This window comes from Xenopus tropicalis, chromosome 3, assembly GCF_000004195.4.
Source record: "Xenopus tropicalis strain Nigerian chromosome 3, UCB_Xtro_10.0, whole genome shotgun sequence".
Taxonomy (NCBI): domain Eukaryota; kingdom Metazoa; phylum Chordata; class Amphibia; order Anura; family Pipidae; genus Xenopus; species Xenopus tropicalis.
This window is the reverse complement of record NC_030679.2, coordinates 146,615,480-146,628,111: the sequence shown is the minus strand read 5'-3', so window position 1 is coordinate 146,628,111 and position 12,632 is coordinate 146,615,480. Positions and strand designations below refer to the sequence as shown.

At 41.7% G+C, this 12,632-nt stretch overlaps 1 protein-coding gene and 1 pseudogene across 1 annotated transcript; both read right to left on the bottom strand.

The window, feature by feature from the left end:
* Positions 1-429: 429 nt before the first annotated feature.
* On the bottom strand, positions 430-5,454 carry LOC116409578 (annotated as a pseudogene).
* Positions 5,455-9,775: 4,321 nt separating this feature from the next.
* Positions 9,776-10,648, bottom strand: LOC108646256 (vomeronasal type-2 receptor 26-like). Its single transcript, XM_018092719.2, has one exon. The coding sequence runs from the start codon at positions 10,646-10,648 to the stop codon at positions 9,776-9,778; it is 873 nt and encodes a 290-aa protein (XP_017948208.2).
* Positions 10,649-12,632: the final 1,984 nt, after the last annotated feature.

The following is a 12,632-nucleotide window of genomic DNA, read 5'->3' as shown; positions in this document are numbered from 1 at the left end:
GGCTAGGGGCAGGAGAGAGACGGGACGGTAGTTAGAAAGGCAGGATGGGTCCAGCGTAGCCTTTTTAAGAATGGGTTTGACACATGCTTGTTTGTATAGAGAGGGAAAAGTACCAGAAGCCAGAGAGGAATTGAATATGTGGGTAAGAGCTGGAGTAAGGGCAGGGGCACACTGTTTTTTTTGATGAGGGCATAGGATCCAGCGAGCAGGGAGTAGGCGGAGAGGATCGGAGAAGCTGAGAAACTTCAGACTTTCTATGTATCAGCAAATATAAAGAGTATATACAGTTCGGACACATACTATTATGTCAAAAACTGTTTAAAAGACTCTAATATGACGTAAGCCGTTACACACTGTTAGGAATATAAATGTCTGAACAAACGGGGATAATATAAAATTGTTTCTATTTTATTTCTTTAATTTTATTGTTTAGGCTGTCCTTTTTCCTATAAGATGTTCTCTAGAGTTTAGGTTGGGTCTAAACAATATAATGTAACATTTTGGCACAAAGATACAGCCCACCACAGCCCAACTGGAAGACAGGATGGCAAAGACCTCCATTGCCACAGTATACATGCCCCGGGCACTGAGATAGGCTGGGATAAAGGACACCCACACACTGAGGAAAGCCAACATACTGAATGTGATCAATTTGGCTTCATTGAAACTGTCAGGGAGGCGTCTGGCCAGGAAGGCAACAATGAAACTGATGGAGGCCAAGAGGCCAAGGTATCCCAGCATGCACCAGAAAGCTGTGGGTGACCCTTCATTGCAATTAGCTATGATCACACCAGGTTGTGTGTCAGTGTCAAGTTCATGGAAGGGAGGAGAGAAGATCAGCCAAAGTGCACAGTCAATTATCTGAATCAAGGCACAAAGCATAATGGCACAGTAGGAGACCTTCACCCCTGTCCACTTTCTTAACCTGCTGCCGGGTTTGGTTGCATTAAAGGCAATGACAACAGTGATGGTTTTGGCCAGAACACAGGAGATGCAGAGGGCAAAAACCATCCCAAATGCCACCTGGCGCAGAAGGCACTTTTCAGGTTGTGGGTAACCAATGAACCCTAAAGAGCAAAGGAAACAGAGGAACAGGGAAAGCAGGAGAAGATAACTAAGAGAATAGTTGTTGGCTTCTACAATTGGTGTATTTTTATAATGAATAAAAATTCCCAAAATTACAAGAGGGATCACGGAGGACAACATGGAAATGGCTGCTAAGCTGTAACCCAAAGGATTTTAATAGGAAAGGAACTCTGTAGGCCTTGGTAGGCATCTGTCCTGCTGTAGATTGGGCCACGTGTCCCAGGAACATGGATTGCAATCCAAGGCATCTGGAGAGGAAGATTTGTTTAATACCTAATATAAACTAAATTAATTATCCAAAATATCAAAATAATTATTATAGAACCTGTTTGATTGGATATCTGCCCCTGGGGACACCGGGCACACTCATAGCAACAAGGAGGCTTTCCTGGTACAATCACCTTTCTAAATCCTGAAGGACAACTTGGGCTGCACTTGGAAGGAGGAATCTATGGAAATCATGGCAATTTTAGAATCATAAAGAAATACAGGGCATATTACATAAGTGCAATTGTTATCAATGATTGTTAATTGTATTAAATTCATTAAGAACAAAGTATTCAAGAGATGTGAGGAAGGAATAAAATGGGGGTTTCCAGCACCTGGGTTTTGCTGGCCCAGTTAATCAAACCATTATCTATATATAAACTTTTCCCATTGGGCGCACTCAAGTCATATTTTCCAACTGTGATTTGCCCCAGGGAGCCCTGGGAAGTCAGATGCCAATTCACAATATCATAGATGGCTGGAGGGTTCCCTCTCTCATCGAAAAATACTCGATTCCCAGCCGGGGTCTTGAAGTTCCCTTTTTTAATATATTGGAGAAGCTGAGAATTAGAAAAATAAATACATTCAGTAAATGAGAAAAGCTTATAAATCTAGAACTAGAAGAAGTAGGTAATAAAGTGTTCCTTTACATGCCAAGGGTGAAATGATGAAATGTTGGCACAGGCGCCATGATGGAATGGCCCAACTCCGGCTGTGCAGTTAAGCAGATTATGTAGGGCCCAGGCAATGGCATAGACAGCAGTGTAGACATTGCCAGACACTCGCCGATCTACTTTAGTTAATACACTCTCCAGCCTTTCATTCCCTGTACAGGTTTGTTCTCTGACATTGTCCACCAGGGAAACGTTTTTCTGGCTGGGCCATTTACAAGAGAAGGCTTGTTCCCAGAATTCCTTTATAAATGGATCATAAAGATCATTTGATGGATGGAGGCTGTTTAGATACTCGCTAAACCTTGGCATCTGCCCACTGTAGATTGCAAAACCAATGGCGCCCAACAAAATCCCTTGGAATCGTTCATTAGAAAGTGAATTAGCAGTTGCCCATGCTTCAGTTGCAATCCAAATCTTTCCAGTCACATTCTGCCTCAACAGCTCTTCCAACACAATCACTAAATTAGAATCACCGGTAATCGCAATCACAACCTTTGCAGTTGATTCTTTAATGACCTGTGCAAGCCGAGGAGCATTCCTATTGGGTTGGCCGGTCAAGATAGTCTCAGTGAAGGCCACACAGGCTCCACTACTTATAATTTCCTGCATTACTATCTGAAGTCCATATTGACCGTAGTCATTATCAGTGGCCAAGACACCAACCCAAGACCAACCAAAATGAGAAAGCAACTGGGCCAGACCCCTCATCTGAAACTCATCACTAGGTACTGTACGGAAAAAGGAAGGGAACAAATTCCGATCACTTAGAACAGGGTTGGTTGCAAAATAACTGATCTGTAAAAGAACAAATACAATAGGCAAATTTTCAAGACACTGCTGAGAACATCTTTGTTTTAAAAACATTGTACTTACTTGTGGATACTGGTACAGCCCCAGGATTTGGGCCATAAGAATGGACCGTGTGGATGCTGCGTCACCAACAACACCAGCAAGACGAGTCCCTTGGTGACAGTTATAATTTGGGGTGCTCTCTGTTCCTCCGGACAGCATTGAAAGAGTCCCTTGTGCTGCTCGCCGTAAAGTATAGCAGGTATCAAGTACATCGTAGCCCAAAGTGATGTTGGGAAGGAGCTCAGGGTTTGAGTTAATCTCCTCCACAGCAAATATTAAAGCCTGCATGCTCTGGTAATACTCAATAGCAAACCTAGAGTGAAACCACAGAACAAGATAAGGAGTTTAGATCTCAGACTCTATATAATAAATATATTTACTGCAGTATTAGGGCACATGAGTATCATACCAATAAGACATTTGTGGCTCAGTTTACTCTCTAGTGCTACCACAATATGGCTGCTGCCAACAACGTAGGTACTACGTTGTTTTAAAAAAAGCAGTTATGTGCCAACAACGTAGTAGCTATGTTATTTGTAATAATGTGATTACCTCTGCACCGGCAGCTTTTGCAACGAGCCAGGGGGGCTGGCAAGTAGGTCCAGCGATGCGATTGCATCGCAGCACAGACCTACAAGCAGCAGACGCAATCGCAATTTTAGATTCAGGGTAATGTGTACTTTCCAAAAATATATAGCTTCCTGTGGTGAGCTTACTATTTTGTAGCATTATCCCACATAAAGCATGTTAATGTGTGGATTTTGCAGGAGCTGAAATGACAGTACATTTGGGGGTATGTTCCCATTGGGGCCCCTACATGCCACATAGGTAAACCTATACATATTGGGCATCAAACTGTTCAGTGGACCCCTGGTGTTCAAATTTAGGGTGTTTTATATTGGTACCTAATGATATGTGGGAGATAAGATGCTGCAAACTGGAAGCTTTGAGAGGATTTTTGAAAATGTTTTCAAAATTGCAAACTTTAGGAAAGCTTTGCAGCTTGGTACTTTGGAGTAGAAAGACATGGGTACCCATTTTGAATTCAGGGGAATGTGTACTTTCCAAAAATATATGACTTTCTGGGGTGAGCATACTTTTTGTAGTTTTATTCTACATAAAATGATGTAAATGTGTTGATTTTGCAGAATCTGAAATGACAGAAATGACAGTACATATGGGGGTATGTTCACATTGGGGCCCCTACATGCCACATACTTAGGGAAACCTATACATATTGGGCATCAAACTGTTTAGTGGACCCCTGGCGTTCATATTTAGGGTGTTTTATCTGGTTACTTTATGACCTGTAGGAGATAAGATACTATAGTCTGGAAGCTTTGAAGCGATTATTAAAAAATGTCACAAATTTTGATAAAAAACAATAATTTTAGGAAAGCATTGCAACTTGGTAGCTTGGAGTAGACAGACAGTTGTGCCTATTCTGTATTCCCCAGAATCTATTTTTTCTAAAAATGTATAATTTTCTGAGAAATTTCTGAGGAATTTTTGGCCTTGAAATCTAATGTAAGTATGCAGCTTTCTGGAGCAGTGCTTTGGGAATTTGGTAATGTACTGCTGGGAGTTTTTGACCTATACAAGTGAGAAATCTCCATAAAACTATATATAATTGGTATTGGCACGTTCAGGAGACATGGGACTTTCCAAATCAGTTGTATTTTCATGCATAAACTAATTATTGTTTCGGGTGTATGCGTTTATATTATGGATTTTTTTTTCTTCATTTTTTAGACATTTAGAAGCCTATGTCTTGTTGCAGAATGGGAATTAAATTCCACACAAAAATTCTACCATATTTTTAAAAACAATATATTGTCTTCCTGGGTAAACTAAAAGTCCCCCCGAGGAAAGGCCCCTAAAGTGATACAGTGCAAAATGTTCAAAAACTGTCTGGCAGTAGAAGTTCCGCTTTTTCCAAAATGGCTGGCAGTGAAAGGGTTAATTTACTATGGGACCAAGAAGCCTCTATGGGACCTCTCAGACAATGCCTATTTACAAGCTCGCTGTATCCCAGTTTGGTTTTGCCCATCCAGTTATTATTAAATGGTGGTCTGGGCAGTATTAACCTACATAGAATGGATCCCACCAGAATAATATAGAGAGCAGTTGATGTATGGTGGCCAATAACAGGGGGATCTTATAATCATCACAGCTAGAAATGATCTATATTATAGAATGAATAGAACTCACAGACATTGTTGGTAAGTGGTGCCAGTTGTGCCCAGCTCACCTGCAAGTGTTTGGCATGAAGGGGGTTAATACCCAGCACCAAACATATCAGTGATACTTACATCTGGCACTGGAGCTCCGGGGGTTTGCTAGTGAATTGGATATCACTGTAGACTCTGTCCAAATGAATTAGGAAAGTTCCTCCCATGATAATGTCTCCTGGGCGGCTCATATAGCCAGTTACGGCCTCTTTGGGCAAGCGGCAGTTAGTATTGGAGTCGGGGGCAGCACAGGCTTCTGTAGCAAATGTGCAAAGAACCCACACAGTAAAGAGGATAAACCAACCGATTCCCTTGCACATCTGCCCGTTACACCTCAGAGGCATCTCTATTATAAAAGCTATTAAGTCCGTTGGCGTAGTTGTGGCGCACACAGTATCACTGGCAGGATTTGGGCAGGGAGCTGACTTTATATACAGTTTAGTTAGTTGAGCCCAGTGGGAGCATAAATCATGCAGAACTGGAGGCACTGCTCAATTATATCTAAATATCCATTTCTCCATTAGATAAGCTTCGCCCATAGGAGGAAGATCTATATAATGGGTTGAAATCCCTCGGGGGGTTGGATGCAGATCGTAGTAAAAAAATATCCGGAATTAATTATTTTACAATAAAAGCCAATAGAGACCTGTTGGATGAGGACCACATAAGCTTTTAGACCTTTGACCTGATATCGATCAGGAAGGGAAATTGTTGCCCCATATATTCGAGCCAACAAGCAACAAACTCAAAAAAAATTGTAGATGTATGGGTCGCTTTAGTACCATATTCTCTTCTACCAGAGCAACATACAATTTTAGCACTATGTTGAACGTTTTGCCGCTAGAACTATTGAACTCATAACTCCCAACTGTAACCTGTTCAAGCATTCCTCCGGCACCAACTTGCCAGTTCACTATGTCATATACGGCTGGAAGGTCAATTCCAGATTAACAGTAAAGCAGAGCCCAAGCAATGGCATAGACAGCAGTGATAATCTCTGGGTTTCTTCAGATGGTTGGCCATATAGCATTTAATTTCCCACACATGGACTTATGGTGGCATTGCCCATCACAATTACTGGATTCTTTCCACTGGCCCAAGTACAAGCAAACGTTTGCTTCCAAAATCCCCTTATGAATGGATCATAAAGATCTTTTGATGGGTTGAGGCTGGTAAAGTACTTACTGATCTTGAGCATATTCCCATGTGAGATGGCAAAACCAATGGTGCTCAGTAAAATCCCTTTGAATCGTTCCTCTGAGAGTAAATCAAAAGTGGCCCAAGCCTCACTGGCTTCCCAGATATGGCCACTTACATTTTGTCTTAACAGCTCTTCCACCACAACCACAAAGTCTGAATCAGATGCAATCACAACCACCACCTTTGCAGTTGACTCCTTAATGACATTGATAAGACTGGGAGCATTCCTATCAGGTTGACTGGTCAATAAAATGTCATCATAACCACTTACATAGTTACATAATTACATAGTTACATAGGGTTGAAAAAAGACCAGTGTCCATCAAGTTCAACCCATCCAAGTAAACCCAGCACATCTAACCCACACCTACCAATCTATACACTCACATACATAAACTATAAATACAACCACTAGTACTAACTGTAGGTATTAGTATCACAATAGCCTTGGATATTTTGATTGTTCAAGAACTCATCCAGGCCCCTCTTATAGGCATTAACAGAATCTGCCATTACCCCATCACTAGGAAGGGCATTCCCCAACCCCCTCACTGCCCTCACCGTGAGGAACCCCCCCGACGCTGCTTCAAATGGAAGCTCCTTTCCTCTAATCTAAAGGGGTGACCTCTGGTGCGTTGATTGTTTTTATGGGAAAAAAGAACATCCCCCAACTGCCTATAATCCCCTCTAATGTACTTGTACAGAGTAATCATGTCCCCTCGCAAGCGCCTCTTTTCCAGAGAAAACAACCCCAACCTCGACAGTCTCACCTCATAGTTTAACCCTTCCATCCCCTTAACCAGTTTAGTTGCAGTCTCTGCACTCTCTCCAGCTCATTAATATCCTTCTTAAGGACTGGAGCCCAAAACTGCACTGCATACTCAAGGTGAGGCCTTACCAGGGACCTATAAAGGGGAAAAATTATGTTCTCATCCCTTGAGTCAATGCCCTTTTTTATACAAGACAGCACTTTATTTGCTTTAGTAGCCACAGAATGACACTGCCTGGAATTAGACAACTTGTTATCAACAAAAACCCCTAGATCCTTCTCCATTAAGGAAACCCCCAACACACTCCCATTCAGTAGATAGTTTGCGTTTATATTATTTCTACCAAAGGGCATAACTTTGCACTTATCAACACTGAACCTCATTTCCCAGTTTGCTGCCCAGTTATCTAATTTTGGCAAATCGCTCTGCAAAGCGGCAGCATCCTGCATGGAACTTATAGTTTTGCACAATTTAGTGTCATCAGCAAAAATAGAAACAGTACTGTCTATGCCCACCTCCAGGTCATTAATAAACAAGTTAAAAAGCAAAGGCCCAAGGACTGACCCCTGTGGTACCCACTAACCACACTGGCCCAATTAGAAAATGTTCCATTTACCCCCACTCTTTGTACTCTATCCTTCAGCCAGTTCTCTATCCAATTACAAATATTATGTTCTAGGCCAATATTCCTTAATTTGATCATTAACCTTCTGTGAGGTACTGTATCAAACACTTTAGCAAAGTCCAAGTAGATGACATCAACTGCCAATCCAGCATCAAGGTTCCTGCTCACCTCCTCATAAAACGCGACTAAATTAGTCTGGCAAGATCTGTTACGCATAAAACCATGTGGCACAAACTAATAGTATTGTGAACTGCAATGTATTCAAGTGCCCTATCCCTTATTACCCCTTCCAAAAGCTTTCCTACTACTGATGTCAGACTAACAGGCCTATAGTTTTCAGGCTGAGAACGGGATCCCTTTTTAAATAACGGCACCACATTAGCAATCCGCCAGTCTCTCGGCACCATGCCAAACCTCAACGAATCCTGAAAAATTAAGTGAAGAGGTTTGGCAATCACAGCGCTCAGCTCATTTAATACCCTGGGATGAATCCCATCCGGCCCTGGACCTTTGTTCAAGTCTCTTTTGAATTTCCTCCCGAGTGACCCACGCGCCAGTAGCTAAATTACTAGAACTGGGCATATTACAAGGGAAGCCTTCATTATCTGGCTCCTCAGATGTATAGACAGATGAAAAATAAGAGTTCAAAATTTCAGCTTTTCCCCGTTCTCATCAACCAACTTACCCCCCGTGATAATAAAGTTCCCACCCCTTCTTGCTTCATTTTTTTACTTTTCACATAATAAAAAAATAATTTTGGATTCTTTTTACTCCTAGCTGCAATATCCCTTTCCATCTCTATTTTAGCTTGCCTGATAGCTTTTTTGCTGCTTTATTTGCTTCCTTGTACCTGATGAAAGCCCCAGCTGTCCCAGCTAACTTGAATGCCCTAAAAGCAGGTTTTTTCTTACCAACCTCAACACTAACACTTTTATTCAGCCATAAAGGTTTTGCTTTGCGATGCCTCTCCTTGCTTACAAGGGGGATATACTGTTGTGTATACCTACAAAGCAATGTTTTAAAGATGTTCCATTTTCCTTCTGTGCCTAACCCCATGAAAAGCCTTTCCCAGTTGACACATTGCAGAGATGCCCTTATACTGGCAAAGTCTGCACGTCTAAAATTGAGAGTTTTAGTTCCTCCCTTATAGCGCTGTCTCTGCAGCATTATCTCAAAGGAGACCATGTTGTGATCACTGTTCCCCAAATGCTCACCCACACAAATGTTAGAGATGAGTTCATTATTATTAGATATCACCAGGTCCAAAATAGCGTCATTCCTAGTGGGTTCTTGAACCGCCTGAAATAAAAAGTTGTCTTTTAGCATATTTACAAACTAGCTTTTTCTGACTTAGCCACCCCATTACTCCAGTCAATGTCCGGATAATTAAAGTCCCCCATAACAACAACTTGACCCAGTTTTGAAGCCTCCTCCATTTGCAACAATAGCTGGGCCTCATCCCCCTCATCTATACGGGGTGGTTTATAGCAGACACCAATGATCATTTTCTTTGTGACCTTCAGCTCTACTGAAATTTCTACCCAAAGAGATTCAACGTTTTCATTGGTAATGTCTTTATTACATGGCTTTAAGTCTGACTTAAAGACAAACCCCTCCACCCTTTTTAATCTCTCTGTCCCTCCTAAAAAGTGTATAACCATTTAAATTCGCAGCCCAGTCGCATTTATCATCCCACCAGGTCTCAGTGATACCTATTAAATCATAATTTTCAATACATGCAATAGCTTGCAGCTCCCCTAATTTACCCGACAAGCTACGCGCATTAGCCAGCATGCAGCGGAGATTACTACTTCTCCCTCTGATGCTTACATTAGCTAACGGAGAACTCATCATTTGGGATATATACTTTCTATTTATCAGCAAATATAAAGAGTTTAAAGAATATTGTGTGATATTACTCTATACAGTTCGGACAAATACTATTATGTCAAAAACTGTTTAAAAGACTCTAATATGACATAAGCCGTTACACACTGTAAGGAATATAAATGGCTGAACAAACGGGAACAATATAAAATTGTTTATATTTTATTTCTTTAATTTTATTGTTTAGGCTGTCCTTTTTCCTATAAGATGCTCTCTAGAGTTCAGGTTGGGTCTAAACAATATAATGTAACATTTTGGCACAAAGATACAGCCCACCACAGCCCAACTGGAAGACAGGATGGCAAAGACCTCCATTGCCACAGTATACATGCCCCGGGCACTGAGATAGGCTGGGATAAAGGACACCCACACACTGAGGAAAGCCAACATACTGAATGTGATCAATTTGGCTTCATTGAAACTGTCAGGGAGGCGTCTGGCCAGGAAAGCAACAATGAAACTGATGGAGGCCAAGAGTCCAAGGTATCCCATCATGCACCAGAAAGCAGTGGGTGACCCTTCATTGCAATTAGCTATGATCACACCAGGTTGTGTGTCAGTGTCAAGTTCATGGAAGGGAGGAGAGAAGATCAGCCAAAGCACACAGTCAATCATCTGAATCAAGGCACAAAGCATAATGACACAGTAGGAGACCTTAACCCCTGTCCACTTTCTTAACCTGCTGCCGGGTTTGGTTGCATTAAAGGCAATGACAACAGTGATGGTTTTGGCCAGAACACAGGAGATGCAGAGGGCAAAAACCAACCCAAATGCCACCTGGCGCAGAAGGCACTTTTCAGGTTGTTGGTAACCAATGAACCCTAAAGAGCAAAGGAAACAGAGGAACAGGGAAAGCAGGAGAAAATAACTAAGAGAATAGTTGTTGGCTTTTACAATTGGTGTATTTTTATAATGAATAAAAATTCCCAAAATTACAAGAGGGATCATGGAGGACAACATGGAAATGGCTGCTAAGCTGTAACCCAAAGGATTTTCATAGGAAAGGAACTCTGTAGGCCTTGGTAGGCATCTGTCCTGCTGAAGATTGGGCCACATGTCCCAGGAACATGGATGGCAATCCAAGGCATCTGGAGAGGAAGATTTGTTTAATACCTAATATAAACTAAATTAATTATCCAAAATATCAAAATAATTATTATAGAACCTGTTTGATTGGATATCTGCCCCTGGGGACACCGGGCACACTCATAGCAACAAGGAGGCTTTCCTGGTACAATCACCTTCCTAAATCCTGAAGGACAACTTGGGCTGCACTTGGAAGGAGGAATCTATGGAAATCATGGCAATTTTAGAATCATAAAGAAATACAGGGCATATTACATAAGTGCAATTGTTATCAATGATTGTTAATTGTATTAAATTAATTAAGAACAAAGTATTCATGAGATGTGAGGAAGGAATAAAATGGGGGTTTCCAGCACCTGGGTTTTGCTGGCCCAGTTAATCAAACCATTATCTATATATAAACTTTTCCCATTGGGCGCACTCAAGTCATATTTTCCAACTGTGATTTGCCCCAGGGAGCCCTGGGAAGTCAGATGCCAATTCACAATATCATAGATGGCTGGAGGGTTCCCTCTTTCATCGAAAAATACTCGATTCCCAGCCGGGGTCTTGAAGTTCACTTTTTTAATATATTGGAGAAGCTGAGAATTAGAAATATAAATACATTCAGTGAATGAGAAAAGCTTATAAATCTAGAACTAGAAGAAGTAGGTAATAAAGTGTTCCTTTACATGCCAAGGGTGAAATGATGAAATGTTGGCACAGGCGCCATCATGGAATGGCCCAACTCCGGCTGTGCAGTTAAGCAGATTATGTAGGGCCCAGGCAATGGCATAGACAGCAGTGTAGACATTGCCAGACACTCGCCGATCTACTTTAGTTAATTCACTCTCCAGCCTTTCATTCCCTGTACAGGTTTGTTCTCTGACATTGTCCACCAGGGAAACATTTTTCTGACTGGGCCACTTACAAGAGAAGGCTTGTTCCCAGAATTCCTTTATAAATGGATCATAAAGATCATTTGATGGATGGAGGCTGTTTAGATACTCGCTAAAACTTGGCATCTGCCCACTGTAGATTGCGAAACCAATGGCGCCCAACAAAATCCCTTGGAATCGTTCATTAGAAAGTGAATTAGCAGTTGCCCATCCTTCAGTCGCAATCCAAATCTTTCCAGTCACATTCTGCCTCAACACAATCACCAAATCAGAATCACCTGTAATCGCAATCACAACCTTTGCAGTTGATTCTTTAATGACCTGTGCAAGCCGAGGAGCATTCCTATTGGGTTGGCCGGTCAAGATAGTCTCAGTGAAGGCCACACAGGCTCCACTACTTATAATTTCCTGCATTGCTATCTGAAGTCCATATTGACCGTAGTCATTATCAGTGGCCAAGACACCAACCCAAGACAAACCAAAATGAGAAAGCAACTGGGCCAGACCCCTCATCTGAAACTCATCACTAGGTACTGTACGGAAAAAGGAAGGGAACAAATTCCGATCACTTAGAACTGGGTTGGTTGCAAAGTAACTGATCTGTAAAAGAAGAAATACAATAGGCAAATTTTCAAGACACTGCTGAGAACATCTTTGTTTTAAAAACGTTGTACTTACTTGTGGATACTGGTACAGCCCCAGGATTTGGGCCATAAGGATGGACTGTGTCGATCCTGAGTCACCAACAACTCCAGCAAGATGAGTCCCTTGGTGACAGTTATAATTTGGGGTGCTCTGTGTTCCTCCGGACAGCATTGAAAGAGTTCCTTGTGCTGCTCGCCGTAAAGCATAGCAGGTATCAAAGACCTCGTAACCCAAAGAGATGTTGGGAAGGAGCTCAGGGTTTGAGTTAATCTCCTCCACAGCAAATATTAAGCCTGCATGCTCTGGTAATACTCAATAGCAAACCTAGAGTAGGAAAACTTTTGGAAGGGGTAATAAGGGATAGGGTAGTTGAATACATTGCAGTTCACAATACTATTAGTTTGTGCCAGCATGGTTTTATGCGTAACAGA